This window comes from Hippopotamus amphibius, chromosome 4 (assembly GCF_030028045.1).
Source record: "Hippopotamus amphibius kiboko isolate mHipAmp2 chromosome 4, mHipAmp2.hap2, whole genome shotgun sequence".
NCBI classification, from domain to species: Eukaryota; Metazoa; Chordata; class Mammalia; order Artiodactyla; family Hippopotamidae; genus Hippopotamus; species Hippopotamus amphibius.
In genome coordinates, this window is record NC_080189.1 from 175531518 (window position 1) to 175553088 (window position 21571).

Sequence of the window (21571 nt, forward strand, 5' to 3'; positions counted from 1 at the left end):
TAACATGAGGAACAGAATCCCACTCATATGTTAACTAAAGCAACAAAATTCTCACTTAAACAACTGTCTTCTACATATCAGGTAGTATAGTATAGGCAATTTCTTAGGGTTCTGTTTGTGATTATCAAGCCTCAAGAGATAAGAAAATAAAAGCTGCAGCAGTCTATGCACTGGTAAGTTTCCTCAGAACACCTGTTGGAAGAGTCTTTTGTAACTGATTATTTAGGGCCGGATTTAGGCTTAAAATGCACCAAGAACCAAGTAACTTTGTACTGGCCTGCACAACACAGCTGGAAAAAAGCTTTGATTTATGAATCCAATCTTCACAGTCAGCCTGTGATTATTAGCCCATTGGTCTTAGAAGGAAATCATGCACTGAAAGAGCCCTCGGCTTCAGCCTTGGCAAAGAGAGGCCGGTGAAAATCTGACTCCACTCAGGGAGACCACAGTATAAAAACTGTGAAACCCCGAGTGGAGTTTTGACTGAAGGCTGGCAATATCAAGTCAATGTCCAAAATAAGTTATAAACATAAGACTTACCATAATGCCAAATCCATTCCAAAAGAGAGATTACTCAAAACATCAAAGTGAGTAAGCTAGAGAAAACTGAAATAAGCTTTCTGTAAAATACTCAAGCTAGTCCAAAAGACACCCCCTGCGACCACAACTGAGGAAAATTTGATACTGAGGAGACAGGCAACAAGTAACAGTATTTCTACATGTATAATGTCAAGCAATTAGACAAACAGAAACCAAATACAATTATGTCAAAGGTCATAGTAAACAGACATTTTTTCACATCAGAGCCCCTCCTCTAATAGAGATTTACAGTAACGTACACACATTATTTTCCCATAAATGATATGAGGCAAACTGCATCTTTGAGCAATATGAACATCACAACGAGGGCAACAAATAGATTCAGAAAACAGCGGAGGTAAAGTACATGTTATCTTTCATTCTAGTAAAAAGTACTGAAGTCGACAAATTCTTTTCAAACAGATATAACTCAAAAAAAGATCTCATTATACCACAGACGTTTATACCAAATTGTAGTTAAAAAGTACAAACTCTACTAACAAAGACATATTCCTAAACTTGAATTCTTAATTTGCCCTCTATTATCAATAGTCAAGTAGAAAATAAAATGCCAAAATTTTCCACAGCAGTTTTTTCAATGAGGATGTAAGCATCAGAATCAGCTATGGGGTTTTTGAAAAATACCAATACCAGAGCCCCTTCCCAGTACAATAAATCAGAATCTGCCAGAGGACCTAACAATGTATATTTTTTATGATTCAGCTGTAACCCCTGGGTGGGAGCTACTGCTCTATTGGAGTATCTGTAAGTCAGTGCTACTCAAAGTACGGTCTGTGGACCAATGCCACAAATGTTTGCTACCAGTCCATGACAAGATAAGTACAGAAATTGAAAGAGTAACGCTTAAAGACTTTTAAAACAATGTGACAGAGTAATTTTACATCTGTTGAATCTTTAAAAAAAAAAGTGGGCTAACTTTAATTTGAACTTGTAACTTTGCTTTTTTTATTTTTTTTGTTTTTTTTTTGTAACTGCTTTTTTACATTCATTTTTATTTTTGTAGTAATTCATTTTTATTGCATTTTATGAAATCAATTCCAAACAGATTGGAAATTTAAGTTCTTCTTTAAATGTTTATATTTATCTTCCATGTGGTATACTTTTATTTTTCATCTTAGTATGTCACCATAAGAACTAGATATCAATGCATCTAAATTTTAAAAACCCAAATATAAAGTGATGGTAGAAATGAACATTTAATCAACAAACTGAAGAACAACCCAATAACCTGAATAATTAAACAAGAAATGGCTCAATTCCATAGAATCATTTACTGAATTCCACTTACGTACTAAACACTAAAGAGAAATCAACAACAGAATGAAGCACAGGGACAGTCTATATTTTAAAGATTCATAGTAACATTGGTTAAATTATACAATATTATCAGCACTGCAAAGGAAAGATAAGCTACCTCCAAAATAACCATTTCTATCAAACTAGAGGGGAAAAAAAATTGTAGAACAGTAAATCAACTTTAAAATACCTAATATTCTGTTTTACCATGGAAAATCAAGTAAACACTAATAAACATATGTTAAACTTGCAGTTAAAATCATTAAAATAATGTTATTAGCAATCACAATGATTTAAAACAAATTTAGGTAAATAGATGAGAAATAAGTTTCATAAAATCAGAAATTATAAGTAACAAATGCCTGAAGATAATTTACACAAAGACTTTTCTTCTTTTGGAAAGCAGAAATTAAACTCTACGAAGGTTAGTTTATGTAACATAAATGTAAAAATGTTATGTAATATAAACATAATTTAAGAAGAGCGCTTATTAAATTAGTGATATCACACTGAGTTGGGAATTAACTTGAACATCCTTTTGATATTTTGATCTAAATAGAGCTTGATTTATATTATAACTCTTAGAAACCACCCTAAATACATTACAGTGAAATAAATATGAAGTAACTGTAATAACCTTTACCTCTTTCTGTTGCAGTTGATTTCGATAATTCATAGATTGCTGCTTTATTTGAAGCTCTGATGCTTCATGCTTCTCTTCCAGATCAGTACAAAGTTTTTTGAGTCTCTCATTCTAGAAGCAAAGAATAAAGTGTCTTCAACAAAAAGACTAAAAGTAAAACATGTTAGTAACAGTTACGCGCAGGGCATTATGAAAAACATATTGCTTCATGCAGAAAAAAGATGTACTACAGTAGGTCTCAGGATTCTGGCCTTTAAAACACAATTTCAATTACAGTTACAAGTGCAATAAGCATGTTTATAGAGATTATACATAATTCTGAACCAAAGTTTTTTAAAAATCTTGCTCAGTTTGATTTTCTGCTAAGAAAAGTCACTGACCAGTGTCTCTGGCATCTTTGTACACCCAGTGTCTAGCATACAGTAGGCAATAAATGTCTGATAAATGAATGACCTAGATTACATGTTTAAACTTTTGTTTTCTCCCTGAACAGTAGAATTTTTGCAAAGAAACCTTTTTTAAAATGACTTATGGCTAAAGAATAGGTAGGTGGCCAAAGCCTCACATTGCTTGTCTGACTGAACCCCAGGCCCCCGAGTGAGGCACCTCTGAAAAATCCATTTTGAAAACCACTACTCGAACTCAGTTTGGAAAACTACAGATAGAAATACAAAAAATATTCTAAATATAATTCAATGAATCTAGACACCACGGCCTTTTGTTTTAAGCTGTTGGAAAATACGAAAAAAATTACTTAAATTTTATGTACCTAAATATTAAATTATGTTAACCTAATATCATTCTTTGACATTTGAATGAATAAGGATATAATGGAGCAAGCGAAATGGACACTAAGACTTTCTGCAAAAAGGAATTTACAAATTACTACAGGTAATAATGTACTAAGAACTCTACTAATTCATCTGCAATGATACATTAATAGTTTAACAATGATAACTGAGAACAAGGAGACTGATGGTTGGAAACAAAGCTCCCGCTAGAAGGTGAAGACTTTTTCATTTTGATAATGTCATCTGTTTTCTTCTTAGATTCTAGGAATTTCTTATACCAGGAGATGTGAAAATAATGATCCAGGGAGATTATATGAATTCCCAGAGAAAATCAATGGTGAAAAATAAAGTTAAAGGAAAAATTATAACATACTCAAATCCTAGTTTGGGAGGCTATCTCCAGAAATCTAACAGACCTTGGTTATCTTGGAGAAATATGGATAAGAAACAGGACCAATGGTCACACAACTTTCAATCTACTGGCTGCTTTTGCACAATTTTCTGTGAGTTGTTCACATGAAAACACCACACATAACTGAAGCAGGAGAATATACTAAAGTCAAAACATAGTTATAAAGTCCACTCTAGGCTTTTTCACATAAAAAAACCTAAGGCTATTTGTTTAACTCTGATGACTAACTAGAACTGGAAAACTTTCAATCTGGCCAATAACTAATTGGTTGTCTTTCCTCACCTCCCCAGCCACATGGGAGTCAGAAAGGTTGATAAAGCATATGAAGGGCAGAGTCTCTTCATGTGGCTGACCCAAAACATACCAGGAGTTGTCCGTGGTCATATTTTCTATTATACAAAACATGAAGCAGAGGGGGCTGGTCTGAAAGGGAAAAAGGAATAAACACACAGAAAGAACAGAGAGGAATAAAAATGAGAGATGGATTCCTGATGGCATCCAGTTCCGGTTGAAGCCCTTTCCTAAAGGCTAAAATTTCTGCCCTTGGATTCCATGAGATACTCATATCCTTAAATTATTCCATCATGCCTAACCCTTGTTACATCATCAAGTTCTACTGGAACCAGTTTTAGTTTGTGAGTTTCTTTTTTGAGCAGTCTTAAGGACTGATATTTATAACATTTTTTTCTTTCTCAGTAGTCTTCCAATAAACAAAGAGAAAATATACTTAAAAAAAAACTCTATCTTGCAATTACCATATGGGTACACTGGGCCCTTTTGCAATATAAATCTAGGAATAATCATGAGGCCAAAATGATCTTGTTTTTTCTGTACCTTGAAACATTTTGCTCTTTTAACATCCTAAGAATTAATCATTATTCATCAATTACAACTATATTAAGAAAAGACTTAAGAAAACAAGAGACTGATGGAATCACCTAGAAGAATGATGCAACAGTGAAATAACCAGTTTTCTGACTGCATTACCCAAAGTACTGATTGAATCATCTTTTAAAAAGGAAAAAGCAATCTGGAGACACCATCTTTGCAATGGTTTTTTTGGTTTGTTTTGGGGGTTATTTTCTTTTTTTCACTTTCACTGACCACAGCTGAAAATTCAGAATTTTCACTTTTCAACAAAGAGAAGAAAACTGACAGAGGAAAATATTCCACAATTAGACAACTAAGTAGATAAATGCAAAGAGACAGAAAACAGCACTCAGAATCTAATGGTTACGGTGAAAATGAGTGTAGAAGCAAAATCTCAGACAACTCTTCGAATAATAGTATCCTAGATGAATTTCTCAAACTCAAGAACTGAGTGAACAACACATTTCTAAGAACAAAAAGGAGATACAGTGTTCTCATTCAATAAGAAATTTTACCTCACAATATTCTGTGACAAAAACCTGAACCATCCATCCCACTTTGCTAAATGGATATGTAACAGCATTCTTTCATTACCTACGATATTTGTAAACCAGCATTTACTTGACACAGTCCCTACATGGACAAATGCTGAAGGCAGGTGTATACATAGGTGACTAGGAAGAAACAGATGACATAAAAATGAAAAAACTCAGTGGATTGATCACTCTAACTGGTATTCACAAATCTAAAAATAAAAATGCTTTGTAATTATGGAGCAAACAGCCATGCCTTTAACAAAATCATAAGCCAACAAAGTTTTCATAAGCACTGGTTTTAATGACAGAAGTCAGGAAGAAGAACCAGAAGTAATAATAAGCTAAAATCTATTAGAGATGTAACTGAAATCTGGAATCAGTATTTATAAGATACATTCCAGTTCACAGAAAGAGTTAATAAGCAGTTAACTGCATCCAAAGAACATTGCCTATTTTGAGTATATATATTTTCAAAAGCAGAAACATATGGAATAAAAATCTGAATTTGCTATATATGTTATTAAAATTTCTAATAAAGTTTTTCACTATCACTTTATTATTACTTCTGTTAAGTTATAAAATAATTCAATACAAAAAAATTAAGAGTCCATTGGATCCAGATGGTAACTGTGAAGACTTTTTCTTGGCACAGAGAGTTAAATTAGCTTAGGTTGGTTGCTATTACTTGCACCTGAGGAAACCTAACTAATTCAGTCAATTTCAAATATTAACATCTGTAGGCAAATCTGATTTCCTCTAGAAAACATACTGCCCTCTGTCTACACTAAAACTTCCTAAATAAATACAACTGTCTATTGTAATTTCCTAGTGGTTTCAATCATATGTTCACCTTCTCTTATTGCAGTCACTTAGGCGTTCTTTATGAACTGCTTATGTGCTGACAGAAGGCAAGAATCACATATAGTCAAAATCATCTTAGAATAGAAAATAAAGCCATTGGGAAGTCCAATGGTCTGTCTTCCTCTAGCATTGGGTTGGCCAAAAAGTTCGTTCAGGTTCGGAAAATCCCAAACGTACTTTTTGGGCAACCCAATATTTGAGCAGATCACAGTACTCTAAGCACCAAACAAGGAAGCTGGCTTTCACTGGGGGATGTGTTATACCAAAAATAAATATTTTTGAACACTAGACTCATACTTGCCACAGCCCAAGGATAAAATTACGAGAGAGACTAGAGTTGAAACCAACAAAGGGACAGAAGATTTCTACCTTCCTTCTCAAGTTCAATATAGAGCAGTCATTCATTAATCAGGTTAACCCCATTTACTCTCCCCGCCTCCAAATGTATACTGGCAAATTTGTCTTAATTAATGCCACTACACACCTCTGCCGTCTAATTTTTCCAGGTGGGCCCATCCTGACTGCTTTCTCAAGGATTTCTTTAGGGACTACAGGGACTATTTCCTATCTCTGCCTTACAAAGAAAGAAGCTATTAAGTTCATCTGTCACTAAAGCGCCTACTAATTAGGTAATTAAAGCTAAGGTCTCTTAAGTGCCACCAAATTGCCATCTTCTATTTGAGGCAGAACACTTCAGTAGTCCCTTGAGAGATCTCTCCACTTTCAAATTCCACAATCTGAACTTGGTAACCTTGACCAGAGTTCAATAATGCTTGTTGTCAGAAAGTATTTTCTTATATTTAAATTCCATTTTCTCTTTTACGGGCTTACTAAGGGAAAACATGCTTACCACAGTCCTCTAAGAATATTGTTTGCTGAAATACTATTAAGTGTTCCCTCACTATTCTTATCCAAAGGCTAAATAGTTAGGTGTCTTCAGTACTTTACAAGAGATTCGACTTTAAAACCTTTCATTTTCTTTAAGGCTTTCCTTTGAACCCTTTCCAAGTTTTCCTCATTCCTATTAAGTACAATGTCCAGAACTAGTTACCACGAGGCACTGACTAATAATGGTAAAATTAATTTGCTATTCCTATATTCTACATTCTCTGCATACAAATATCACACTTTTTTAATGTTAGGGGCTTAAAAAGCTCTAGGTTAAACAGATTTGCATTCTTCACATTTATACTTAAAAAAACTACTGCAGTTTAGGATGCTAATAAAACACAGTAAATCTCTGATGACACATTGTTGCCACTGTTATTTCTATATTTGGCACATTTCCTTCTTCCAGCATTCAGAAGCAGAGGTAGGATATTTAACAGCAAAGTGCAGTAATTAACATGTAAATATATCCTTCATCAAAGAAAGATGATAGGGCTTAAAAGAAAAAATGAAGATAAGGGAAAGAGAAAAGGTGCATTAAAAAGAGAGGACTGAAATAAAGTATGAATAACTTTTATGGCTTCAAAAAAGAAAAAATCTAAATCTTTAACTTTCCTTACCTCTGATCTTAAGATTGTATGAATGGCTTCAACTTCCCTTCTCCTAGCATTAGGTAATTCTGCTATGAAAGAAACAGCATATACTGAATACACAGTCAACATCATGTAAACAGGCATTTTAAGAAAAACATATTTCACTGAGCTTTACAGACAATGGTATGCTGAGCTGAGAATAAATTCAGAAGACAAACATCACTTGATTGTCATCACAACTTTCTATTGTCACAAATGTTCCTTATTGTCATATAAGTCATTCTTTGCCTATCTTCTACACCCTACGGCATCTACCGCTACCCCTTGGAAGTGTCCACTAAAATTCTGTTATGTAAAATTAATCTCTCTCTGTTGGCTTAGTATAAATTTTGATGAAGCTTATTTATGCAACTGGGGTTTTCAGGACGTATTTCTTTCTTTTATTTATTTATTTTTGGTTGTGCCATGTGGCTTATGGGATCTTAGTTCCCCCACCAGGGACTGAACCCAGGGCCTCAGCAAAGAAAGCACCGAGTCCTAACCACTTGACCGCCAGGGAATTCCCAAGGACGTTATTTCTAACTTCTTATGCAACTGGGGCCTTACTTTAAAATTTTTCTGCTCCCAATACTACCAAAAAAATTAATGACCTATAAACAAAGAATAAAAATGCATCAAAAGGACACTTATTTCAAGTAACATGGACACAAGTTGTTTAAAATGGGAATGAGCTCAGTCTTGTTTTGTACATTTTCATTCAAAAGGAAAGTGAGGCCCACAGTACCAAAATGGCACACCTGATGCTGCCAGATAATCATTGTCCACAGAGTTAGATTTCTTTTCTAAGTACTAGTATTTTTCATTACAGCCCTTTAATACTATAAAAATAACTTCCCTGAATTACAGTCTAAATCATAAGAAAATACAAGTAGCATCCAATAAATAACAGTGACAAACCCACTCTTGTTTTGAAAATCACCAGGTGGGGATGCTTGTGTGGCTGTTTATACATCTTGCTTGAAACTCTGACAGGACTGTCTAATTGCTACTCAGAAAAGAACAAGTTACAATCTAATCTGTTTAGGAAGGTCACTGTTACAAGCAACAACTGATTCAAAGAGGGATTAAAAAAAAAAAGTCATGAAGACTCCCCCTCCCCCCCCTCCAAATCCTGGTCTTCTTAAGAATAAAGGGGAGATGTTATGCAGACCAAAAAAGTTTTCCTCAATGAGGGAAAACAAAAATAACAACTATCATTTATTAATGCTTACTATTTACTAGGCACAATGCTAGGCATTTTACACTCATGGTTTCATTTAATCCTCCCAACTTCATGACAGGTATAATTATCCCTATTTAACAGATAAGAACACTCTGCTTTTTAAAGGTTAAGTATTTAATAATTTGCCAAAGATCCCACAATCTGTAATGCATGGAAGTGGAATTTCAATCCATGTCTGATTTAAAAGCCCAAGCTCCTAAATCAGTACAGTGTTTGGTAGAATAGCAATTTTCTAATATTGTAAAGATGAATAATTTTCAAGTTACATCAACAGTGCTATTTTGGAACTGTTCTTATTCACTGCTGGCACAGGGTAGACACCCAATAAATACCTGTTGAATGAATAAATTGAATCTGCACTCTGACCCTATTTTTAAATGATACACAAAATCAATAAATTGGGTGTTAAGCAAGTCCTATTTTAATACAAAAGGAAAACAATGAAAGCAGATTTTTAATCACTCAGCAAAATTTTTACTGAGCATCTACTATGTACCAAGGAAGGTACCACATACTGGTAATATAAGGATAAATAAAACAGAGCTGTCAGAGATCCACAAAGTTCTGTTAGATACAATCAACTCAACCTGCCATGAAGTGAGAATGGTTTCACCAGGTACCTGACATGTGTGAACAGGGTCGTAGAGGAAAAATTGTTTTCCAGGCAAAGGAGGGTAGTGGAGGAGGTAGAAAGGAAGGGCTTTCCATGCCAAGGCTTGAAGCTATGTGGGTACCTCACAAAGTCACCTGTGCAGAAGCTCTGGGTGTAAAAGCATGCTTGTGTAAATGAGTGTGCAAATGTGTGGCTACTGGGAGAGAAGGGGAGGGAATAAGAGGTAAGACTGGAAGAGGCAGGTTGAACCCAGGTAGGATACGTTTCTGGTCTCCCAAAATTAAGAGGTTTGGATTTTATCCCGTAACAGAGTCAAGAGATTTTAAACCACACTTGTTTTTAGAAAAGTAACTAGCAACACAACGGAAAATGGAGTAAAGTAGGGAGAAACAAGTGACAGGATGTGAAAGAGAAATAGTGCGAGGGAGAGATAATGGGGATCTGAACTCAGGAAGTAGGAATAATAAAGGAAAGGACAAATATAAAAAACAGTTCAGGCACAGGATGAACCAATTAGTGACCAACTGGAATAGGAGAGAAAAAAGAAAACGGGGAAACAAAGTGATGAAGATTTCTAAGTTTAGGAGAATGGGTAGATGGTGAAACCATTAAAATTGAGAACACAGGAGCACGTTTGGTAGGAAGAACAAAATGAATTCCACCTTAAGCCTGTAGGACATCCAAGTTGGAGGAGGAGGTATGCCTATTCTCCAGCTTAAGATCAAAGGAATAGTCAACTGTTTTTGCCCATCTAGGAAATAACGAGAGGCTAGGCATTTCCCATGTTATCTAGCCCTTCTCTGCTTCTGACTGCCCTCAAGGTCACATGACCCTTTCCTGAACATAGGAAGAATCCCTTTAACTCCTATCGGCAACCTGTCCCACCTGATATACCTCCCACCCCAGGGGTACCCCCAAGCAGTTAAATGGATTTTGGCGCCTCCCCAGTCTTCGTCCCTTCTAAATAGACCCCACAGAAATTCTAGATATAGATATTATCTTTCTAAGTCAAACCCTCTTTCTCTATTTCAACCAAATAAACATGAAGACGCAATTAAATCAGTATTAAAAAATTAAACCAACGGGGATATGTGTATAAAAACAGATGATTGAACTTGGTGTACCCCCCCAAAAATAAAAAAAAATAAAAAAAAATTAAACCAGAATGCGAACTTATTTACAACAAACAAAACTGCCAAAGGAACTGCTCTCATCCAAAAGACGACCCCATTATCTCTCTGGAGGCAGACCTAGATTGAAATTAAAGAACTTTTGATCTAAATACTACTTGCTGAAAGGAGTATCAAGAAATCAAAGGAGTAGTTAACTTAATCATCGATTTCCATGTAACTCTGGGTCACTATTCATTAGTAAAACAAAATGAGGATTTCAAAAATGAGTGAAGGTTGCCAAGGGTACCCAAAGAACAGGGTTATGTTGCTTGTTCTACTGTACCAATATAGGGGGCAATGGACAATTAGGCACAAAAGTACACTTTCAGCTGGAACGCTGTAATGTGTCACCAGCATAAGCAAAACTATAAAATAACTAAGGAAAACCACACCCATGTTTCATTAACAATATATTCACGGAAGAAGGGTAAGAGTCAATAAATATTTTAATTATCAGTTACTTCAACTGTTACGAAAATCGAAGAAAACCCCCCAAAAGTTACTACGTGTCATACACAACTTTTTAAACTGTGTCAGTATAAAGGAAGAGGATCAAATCAGTTCCGCCCCCCAGTTAAACGCAAAGTAAGCGGTGGGTGTGCATGAACCAAGCAAAAATAAACTCTACGCGAGGTAGGGGCAGTTTCGCTCGGCTCTGAGCTACCCAGAGTACTCAAAGGAGAAAAACCAGAACTCTCCCCCACCCCCACGCCCACCCCAGTGGTCTCTCCTTAGAGAAAATCAGTTAAGAGGCAAAAGGACTAATGTAAAGAAAAAAGGGAGGAATGACACTCCTCTGGACCTGTCTGCGTCTCATGACAGATGGACCTGGGGACCAAACGGACGCTCCCAGGGTCCCAGTAAACTCCTCCCTCCCATCGCCCCAGCTGTTACCTTCCACTTCCTCCGTGCCCTCCATCAGCATATCCTTCGTAAAGTTTGAAATCTGGCCGGTGAGGGAAGCCAGGCTGCCCCCGACTTGACCCAGGGACTGCCCCAAGCCGGAGCCGAGGCCCCCAAGCCAAGACGACATCGCTGCGGGTTAGAGAACAACCTGCTCCGCTTGGAGAAAAACGGCCAGCGTCGTCGGACGACCCCGCCAAATGTCCTCGAACCGCTGCCCCCGCGGGACTGGTCCAAATCACAACCCTCAGGATTTGATAAGACAGTGAGGGGTTCCCAGGCAACACCGGCTTCGGGGGCTCCCACCACCCGCCGGGCTCTGGCTAGAAACGCAGAGGCCTGGCCGGGGACTTTACCAGGGGCCCGCCTCCAGTGACATGGCCACCCCCGCGGGGCCTCCGCTCATTCCCGCGACTTCCCACCGTCCGGGGTTGTGCCACTTCTTCCTCTGTTTTAGTGACTTTCCCCAGTTCCGCGCGCAACTCCTGCCAACTCGACGCCGGCCGCCATGACACCCACTATGAACGCGGCAACGGATCATAGAGAGGCGTCGCGACGGCGTAGAAAGGCCCTGCAGAGCCACCGGACGTGTCCTTGTCGCAAGGGAGCATGGGATCACGGAGGACCGAGTGCGGCCGCGGTGGCCGAGGCTGCCAGCCCAGGGCAAGGTCATCTTCCACGTGGCCTTCCCGCTTTGGCCGCAGGTGGAATAGCGACCGGAACCCGCGGCGACGCGGCGCTCTTGGCCGACCGCGGCTGGATTTCAGGCAGAGCCGACCCTCGGTGGGTGCCCCCCGAAGCCGGCGTGGCCTGGGAAGGGAACCCCGTGCACTCTTCTTATTCTGTTGGTGAAGAGTGTTTTAATTCTGACTACACTCGCGAAGGCAGCGGTGCAAGGAGACTGGGCGGGGACCCTCCACCGGACAGGAAGTGGATTTTACATAACTTATCACGCGTGTACTGTAACGATTATTCTACACCTTGTCAAGGGCCGCTCTGTGCCCGGCACTACAGTATGATACACAGAAGGGATGGGTTGCAAACTCAAGTGTCCAGGTAGCAAACATACTTGTATTGATTACCTTCATAGTGGAAATTTTCTCTGCTGGCTTTCCAGCTCACGGTTGGTACCCTGCCTTCTTTAATACACGAAGAACTTTGTTCATGAAGCGGACGTAACCCATGAAGTTAAAAATACAGACCGCCTCTTTTCAAAATAACGTTTTGGAGGACAGTATGCCAACTTAATACAGAAGAAAAGCTCTTCTAACGTGAACTCTCCTAAGGTATTGGTGGCTCTAGCCCTGCAATACTCCACCCCTCCCACGATCCTCAGCTAACACAAGTTGGTGCACACACCTGGGTTCCGACTGGCTTGGTTTCCTCCCTAAAAGAAAAAAAGGTCACGTGACTTACAGGCATTTGCTGCAGCGGTACGTGGACACACGCTACCTGGCCAGAGAGACTGCCACAATTTTTACTTTTCAAAGAATAGGATAGGTCTGCAGGTCTTCTAAGCATAGCACCAAATATACCGGCATCTCTCTCTTTGATTTTGTTCACAGCAGGGGCCGCCACAGATTTCATTATTTGTGAATGGAACATTGGGAATGCCTCCAGTATTTGAAATCCGATGGCACCAAGGAATAGTAGCTCTCCCTGAAAAATGAATGCTTTTTGAATAAAACTTGCATCTTGTTCTGGAAGTTTTTATTAAATGTTTTCCGTGTGTTTTTTTTTGAAAGGCATCATTGCCCAGGGGTTAAATGTGCAGACTCTGGGGCCTTACTGCCTACATCTCTTATTTATTAGCTGTATGATCTTGTATAGGTTACTTAACCTCTCTGTGTACCAGTTTCTCATTTGTAACATGGGAATGATAAAAGTAGTGCCTACTGAGTGGAGTTGTTTGGAGGATTAAATAGGTAATTTTTTAAAATATTTATTTGTTTTATTGGCTGTGTTGGGTCTGTTGTGTGCGGGCTTTCTCTAGTTGCAGAGAGTGTGGGGTGGGGGGCTGCTCTTTGTTGCAGTGTGTGGGCTTCTCATTGAGGTGGCTTCTCTTGTTGTGGAGCATGGGCTTTAGGGGCAGGGGCTTCAGTAATTGTGGCACACAGGCCTAGTTGCTCTGTGGGATCTTCCTGGACGAAGGATCGAACCTGTGTCCCCTGCATTGGCAGGCAGATTCTTAACCACTGCACCACAAGGCAAGTCCCTGCTAAATAGGTAATTTTTTAAGTGCTTGGAACAGTGCCTGGTATGTGGTGAGTTCTATTTAAGTGTAAAGTTTTAAAATTGTGACATAAAGATGACCTGGAAGTCATATGGGAATGTCTCCCATAATGCTGGGCACCAGGCATACGGCAGGAGAAAAAAAAACACAAAGTCCCTGATCTCATGGAGCTTGCATTCTACTGGGAAGGGACAGGTGAGAAATAAAATGTAATAAATATAAGACAGGTGATGATGGCTGCTATGGGGAAAACATAAAACAGGGTAACAATGATATGGAAGGGATGTTCGGAGAAATGGCACTTGTAATGTTGTAGGAGGTGGTCAGGCAAAGCCTCACTAGTAAAGTGGTATTTGAACAGAAACTTGAAGGAAATGAGATAGGCATGCGGATATCTAGGAAAGAGCAGTACAGGCAAAAGAAACAGCTGATGCAAAGGTCCTGAAGTAGGAGAATGCTTGCCAGGTTAGAGGATTAGCAAAAAGGCAAGGACGGCTGGAGCAGAGTGGACTGGGGATGGGTGGTAAGCAATGAGGACCAAGGAGTAAGCATAGGAGAGGGCAGATGACATAGGACATGTAAGCCAGTGTAAGAACTCTAGCTTTTACTCTGAGTAGGATGAGGAATTGCTTTGAGAAAATGAGTCACATGAACTTAGGACCTAACTGGGTTCCTGGATGACAGTGAAAAGTTTAGTGTAAATCAAGATCTTATTTCACATTCTCTGGAGTGCTATTTCTATACATGCATGTCATGCCATAAAGATACTGCAGTTAATGAAGAAAACAAACAAAATATATGTCTTTACATCATGTATTCAGTTATGAACATAAAAGCTATGTCCTAAAGTCCTCCATAAGGGGAATTGTTTTCAGTGCGATAAACTGTGGTCTGAGAGACTTAGTTTGCGTCATATAAATAGCGTGATAATGATGTTTGGATGTGCTTCAAAAAATGGGGACAGGGTAGATGAAACAAGAATTGTTAGGACTTGATCATTGTTGATGCTGGGTGATGGTACATAGGGATTCATTTTACTAGTCTTTTACTTTTCATACGTTTGGAATTTTTTATAATAAAAAGTTAAAAGACATACAAGTTTGATGAAGTTCGGGCTGAAGACACCTCTTCCTTTTCCTACCAGAAATCCCTGTGGTTAATAAGGGTGTTCATCATCACTTAATGAGTCGCAGAATTAGCCCAGCAATATCAAACTGAACACATTGGACAGATCCCGTGAACCTGAATGGCTCCACCTGGTGGGGTCTAGGCTGCCCAGCTGAAATTCTGAACTCAGGATTTTTGTAACCTCAACAGAAGATTTTTTTAAAAAGCTAACCAAAAAAATACTATCAACTGCAAAGTGGTTTCCATGTCTCAAGAGGCAGCATCATCAATACTTCTCTAAGGAGAACAGTTCCTTTGTTCTGAAGAAACCATCCAAATGAGTTTATTTATGCAAATGTGAAGACAAAAGCCATTTTTTAAAGTAGAATTTAAAATATTCATGTGATCTTTCCCTCTGAATTTCTAAATATTATGCTTCTGATTGCCATTTCTCATTAATTTTAGACATTATTCACCTACTCTTTATTACGGAAACTAAAAGATTTAGCACTTGTATTACCACATGCCTCTATTTCTCTTCCTTCTGAGCTCCCAACAGAGTGATATCATAATTATTGGTAACATCACTAATTAAAGTTTACCTTATAGGACTATGTAAGTGTTATTCATTGCTGAGCCACGTGGTATATACTAAGATTACATTTCCTTTATTTTTCAACCTCTGTTCTTCCTGAACAGAAGGTTCCATCTTTTAGATTTGCACAATTTTCTGTTATTACAGAATCACTAATCCTTCTAAAACTTAGCAACAAAATTGTAAAACGTGCTCCTAATTCTATTTTCAAGAAGGCATCAAGAATTCTATTATTTGCTTAGACTCAGTCCTTCCTACCCAGAGTCCTGTGTTTCCCTGCTCCGCTCTCCTCTGACCTAGTCTCTGGGCCTTGTTTTTCTTTCTGGAAGCTTGTAGGCTCTTCCTTTTATCTCTGGTGCTCTAAAATTAATAATGATGTGCCTTGGGGTGGGTTGGTTTGTTGTTTCACCGTTATGCTGGGCACTCAACAAACCCTTTTAAAAACGTCTTTTGTTCTGCAAATTATTGAAATATTTTTTATTGATGAATGTCCCCTCTCTAGGGAACCGGCTGTTTTTCAGATATTTTTAGTCAATCCTCCTGATTTCAGTCCACATCTCACCCCCACCTTCCATGATACTTGTTGCTTCATGTCCTGTGTACTGTTGGACGTCCTTCTCTTTAATACTTAGTATGCAGCTTCTGCAGTTCTGCTCATTCGTGTATCAACTTTCCATCTTCCAAAGGAAAGTTCACATCTGTCTTCTGCTATTGCCTCAACTGGTAGTGACTGTTAATCATTCCCCAAAGTCTGTTCTCCCCTTTGTGCACAGTAATTGAACCCTCACTTATTACCTGGACAAATAGTACAGTAAAAGATACTAGTGCCCCTTCTGATCCCGTCATCCCTTTACCATTTTCATGCACACATGTTCCTGGGATGCTTTTACTCCCAAAAGTCAGCACCCATTTCTTTGGCAGAGGACTGCCTACAGGCTGCCAGAGTCCACATTGCCTATGCCCAAGAGAGCTGAAACACAATCTTGTTCAGTACCATTTTAAAATGATACAACTGCCCTGCCCACGGTGGGACATCTCTAAGATGTGCCTATACTGCCTCTGGACCTGTCTGCAGGGTTGAGGCTCTGTTTACTGTTACACCCTTGCTTGGCTTCCTTTTCTTATCTCACTTTCCCATTCCCCTACACCTGTTCCATTTCTTCCTGGGAGCACTTTTTTAAAAATAGTTTTCACTTATCTCAGGGTCTGCCTCTAGGGTGCTCAAGCTAAGACTCATGACCACCCAGAATGAAAGCCACCTTGTAGCTAAGAGTGGCCGTGCGATTCAGTTCTGATCCATGTCATATAAGTGGAAGTGGTGTGTGCAACTTCAAGGAGGTAACCTTAAAGAAAGGGCACATGGCCTTTTCCCACCCTCCTTTTGCTCTCTGATTGCTGGAATGCAGATGTAATCATGGGCACCACAGAAGCTGTCTTAGATCCATGAGTTGATATTAGCAATGGAAGCCATGTATGTAAAGCAAGAATACAGAAAGCAGATTCCTGACTCTGTGTGATGCCCTATCAGCTCTGGATTGGCAACCTCTACATTTCCTGAAGATGAGAGAGAAAAAAGCTTGTAGCATGTAAAGTCACTGTTATATTAGGTTTTTCTATAACGATCAAATCTAATCCCACGAATTCATCTCTTCTGCTGGTCTCTGTACTTATGAGTTTATATTTTTTTCTTTACTTTCATTTAGGTGGGATTTTGGAAGGGGAGTAAATACAGTGATTAGTTCTATGTATTTTTTATTGTGATAAAATATACACAAAATTTACTGTTTTTAAGTATAGTTCAGTGGCATTAAGTACATGCACATTGTTTCACAATCACCATCCATCTCCAGAACTTTTTTCACCTTCCTAAACTGAAACTCTGTATCCATTAAATAACAACTCCTATTCCCTGCTCTACCCAGCCCCAGCAACCACCATTCTAGTTCCTGTCTCTATGGATTTGACCAGTCTAAGCACCTCATGTAAGTGGAATCACACAGTAATCCTCTGCAATTAACAGGAAGCCCCTAGGAGAGGATGGAGATGATTGTTCAAAAAAGCTAAACCTGCCTTGGGCCTGAGTATGTTTTCAGTGTTGGAGACAGAGCTGCCCCTATGCAGAACAGAAACACAGCTTTTGGAGAAAATGTATCTTATTTGGAGAAGACAGGAAAGCATGAAAGGTGTGGGATCAGCTCCCTTCCTGGCCTTTAGCACTGGATTTGAACCACTTTAGAGGGGTGAATACCAGAACCCAACTGAACTATTTTCTTTTTTTTTTTTTTAAGATTTATTATTTACTTTATTTATTTTATTTTTGGCTGTATTGGGTCTTCATTGCTGCTCCCGGGCTTTCTCTAGTTGTGGCGACCAGGAGCTACTCTTCGCTGTGGCACAGGGGTTTCTCATTCCAGTGGCTTCTCTTGTTGCAGAGCACGGGCTCTAGGCTCTAGGCACGCGGGGTTCAGTAGTTGCAGCACGTGGGCTCAGTAGTTGTGGCTCACAGGCTCTAGAGTGCAGGCTCAGTACTTGCGGCGCACGGGCTTAGTTGCTCCGTGGCATGTGGGATCTTCCCATCCCAGGGCTCGAACCCGTGTTCCCTGCATTGGCAGGTTGATTCTTAACCACTGCACCACCAGAGAAGCCTTGAACTATTTTCTGAGAGACTCAGCAGGACTCTGGGTACCAGCAGAGCTGCTTGGGGCCTCTGTGACAATGTGTGGCTTGGGGCTGAGACAAGGGCCATTCCACTCACCTTTGCTTGGAGCTTATGACCCGTCTGGTGCTCCAAGGATTAGACATTGTTGAACTTGGTACTTTTGCGTCTTATTGTCTACCAGGTTATTGCTGGTATACGAACAAACTACTGGTTTTTCCTTGACTTACTGACCTCCTTCGTTAGTTCCTCTAGCTTTTCAGTTAATTTCCTTGTGTTCTCTAGGTGTACAATCACATCAGCAAATAATTAGGCATCATCCTTTCCAATATTTACACATTATCATTCCCTATAATAACACGTTGACAGTAATGAAAGTTCACTTAAAGGTAATTGGAGTGACAAGGCTAAACAGCTTGGGGAAGGCTGGTTTCAAAAACAGAGGGGCCAAAGGCCAAGTGAACAGGTAAGATGTTACAGCATGTGCGTATACGTGATACGATGATGTCCTAGACTAGAAGCAGCTGAGAAAGACCAAAGGGAGCTACTCAGATATTAATCACTACAATTGATGATGTGGACTGACAAGCAAAATATCAATACGATACTAAGTTTTCAAAATTGAATTGTAGTTTCTGATAGTGATGAAAAATATTGCATAAATATAACAGGAAGGAGAACAAAACGTAAGAGTGGGAAGTGGGAGCCTTGCCTAAAATTCCGATCTGAGGTAGGTTAAGCAATATACCTTTAGTGTTAAAAATTTAGTTTTGGGGGTTGCTTAAGGAGAACACTGGCATGTAATGCTCTTTGGTAGAAGATGTAGTTAATGGGCATATTAAAAGTTTTTTTTTTAAAAGGCTTGGGATAGTCTAGAGGAGAGAATATTCTAGAAAGTGGAGCCAGATCATTTGGTGTAATAAAACATAAATACAGTGCAAACTTATCTTTATAAAACTGTACATGATAAGATTTTGCCTATATTCCAATTCCAGCTTTTGTTCATTACCTGCTAGTCTCTCCAGCCTTCTCTGCTCTTCTGAGCCAAGCATCCGCCCCCACATCAGAGTCACTGTGCTTGCTGTTTCCTCAGGCAGGTATAGTGGCACCACACCTACGCATGGCTGCCTCCTCATTTCCCAGGTGTCTGAGAGGGACCTCTGCAAAGGCCATCCCTGAACCCAGCCTGAAGCAGCACTCCTTCCCAGTCACATACTATCCCATCATCCTGTTTTGGCTCCCTGTCTCACAGAACAAGCATAGCTCTTAACATGTTATGAAGTCATGCTCAGTAATTCTGATATTTCCTCTGCCTAATGGCCAATCAGAATGCATGCACCAGCAGAGCAGAGTATCTTATTCATGGCTCCGTTCCAAGAACCCAGAACAATGCCAGGCACATGGTGAATCCACACAGGCCTTGCTGAGTAAGTGAATGAATGATAAGGAATTGTTTTTCTCTTGTGGCTGGTGACACAAAAGGCTGTTGGGGTTCCTGACCCAGGGAGAACTAGAACAATCTTGAGAGAACAAGGTCCAGCAAAGAGTGGTAGTTCAGTTGAAAGAGAAAGTCCTCATAGCAGGGGGTGACCAATGACCTTTAGGGACACGGATATCCAAGGGGCAAAGGCAAAGGGGCAACAGAGTGTTAGAGTGCCTGGGGGTGAGAAAGAACTTGGCTTCTTTGAAGACCTATTAGGAGGCCTGCTAGGACCACAGTGTAAAAAGGGGAAATGTCAAGAGTACTGCCTGAAGAGGTCAGCTGGACCCAAGTTACCTATAAAATTAAACAATGAGCATTGGCGATGCAGACACAAAATGGTTAAAAGGATCCTAAAATATGCAAGTCTTCAGGATAAGGACAACCCAAAATTTGCCTAACCTTTATAAAAGTCCTTAGCTGAGACTACAATGGGCATTCAAATCAACTTGTATTTTTCATAGGGCCCACAGGTGGTGATGATGAGATCGGAGCCATTTGGCGGCATCCAAATTCAATGGAGTGGTCCTTCTGAGGACTGAACTATGAAGTTATGCTCAAAAGATGCATGTGATCAATTTGAAATTTTTGTTTCAAAATTTGTGCCCAACCCTAATTAAGGCTCAAATGGATATACAACCCTCATTATAAAACCTGAGGATTCTATAACCCTCAATGAGTCCAGGTGGACTGTTAGAGTCTGGTGTCTAGAGTTAGATGAAATGAGGGAAAACAGCACTCTTAAAAACTGTTACTAATGTGCTTTGTTTGGCTTTCAGGGTTAAAAACAAAACAAAACAGAACAATTGAGCCAACATTTTAAAATCAGATTTCAAATAAAAATATGGGATTCTTAGCCTTTCTTAGAAAAGATCAGAGGATCCAGTAACAACGGGCCCTCTGGCAGCAGTTAGTTGGAACAGAGATATCACTGGGCCCCGCTGGCTGCTTCATTCATCACCACATCCATAAAACAATGCTTCTCAAATTCACTCTGCATGTGAATCCCCTGGGGAGCTTGTTAAAAATGCAGGTTCTGATCCAGTAGGTGGGAGTGCAGCCTGAAACTCTGCATTTCTGCAAAGCTCTCAGTGATGCAGATGCTCCAACGACCCTCTGAATGCAAAGCTATGAGTTAACAATAAACACAAATAAAAACAGATGTAAAAAAGCAAACATTATCTTTATTTAATAATCTTTGATATTTAAAATACAACTCATCGAACATCCACATTAACAACCGTATCCTCAGTGTTCAACAGTGCTTTGGAAGCCCGGCTTTTCTAAGGACCAGACAGGAAGGCCTGTGTGTGTATTAACGGCAAAACAATTCAGACAGAGGAGCACACACAGAAGGGCTGCAGAGTTGGGTCCTGAGCAAATGGCACTGCCACAGTGCACTTGTGTCATGGCCAAAAGACTGCTTTTTATTTCAGATGTTTTTTTGTAATTGAATTGCAAAGTTTATTTGTACAGAACAGTAATTTTTAAAAAGTTATTCCTAGTAGTCCAGTGTTGTAGAAATTAATCACATTCAAATGTATGTTTTCCTCTTAAAAAAAAATACTAAAAAATATTCCTGAAAACATTCACCATTGAACTATGAAGGATACAAGTGAAGTGCTTCCTAAATGAACCAGGAATTTCCACATATATTTCACTAATGCTTCCCACTCCTTGTCTATGAAGCCATAGTCTTAAAATATTTATTGATACACTATTGTAAACATGCCAATTGCTATAAATTTAGAAGTGGTTACTAGCATTAATTCTTAAAATGCCAGACAATTTTGCAAAAAAATTAAAATAGCAGAGGTTTTCTTCAAATTAAAAAAAAAGATCAAAATTCAAGAATTAACCATGTCAACCATCTTTTCATCCATGAAAGCAAGATGGAACAAAAATATTTCATGTATAAGACTTTAAAAGACAAGTCAGGTCATCTCTTTAGCAAAAGATGCTGGTTATAAATGGACCAGAAATGAAGCAAAGTTTTTATTTTGAAAATATGGAAAACTACTTATACTGCTGAAACTACTT

General features: G+C 39.1%; 1 protein-coding gene across 4 annotated transcripts in view; it reads right to left on the minus strand.

Annotated features, from left to right (window-relative positions):
- The window catches only part of TRIP11 (thyroid hormone receptor interactor 11), a 61855-nt gene extending 50265 nt beyond the window's left edge, over positions 1-11590 (minus strand). For 3 of the 4 annotated variants that reach the window (XR_009053124.1, XR_009053125.1, XM_057730954.1), the window contains exons 1-3: positions 11452-11590; positions 7518-7579; positions 2540-2650 (exon numbers count right to left, since the gene is read on the minus strand). Coding sequence is in view for 2 of the 4 variants with exons in the window: in XM_057730954.1 (XP_057586937.1) it covers positions 2540-2650; positions 7518-7579; positions 11452-11590 (312 nt within the window). In the remaining 2 variants the exon portion in view is untranslated. The remainder of the gene's footprint in view (positions 1-2539; positions 2651-7517; positions 7580-11451) is intronic. The other variant, XM_057730955.1, reaches the window with a different exon arrangement.
- Between the last annotated feature and the right edge of the window lie 9981 nt (positions 11591-21571).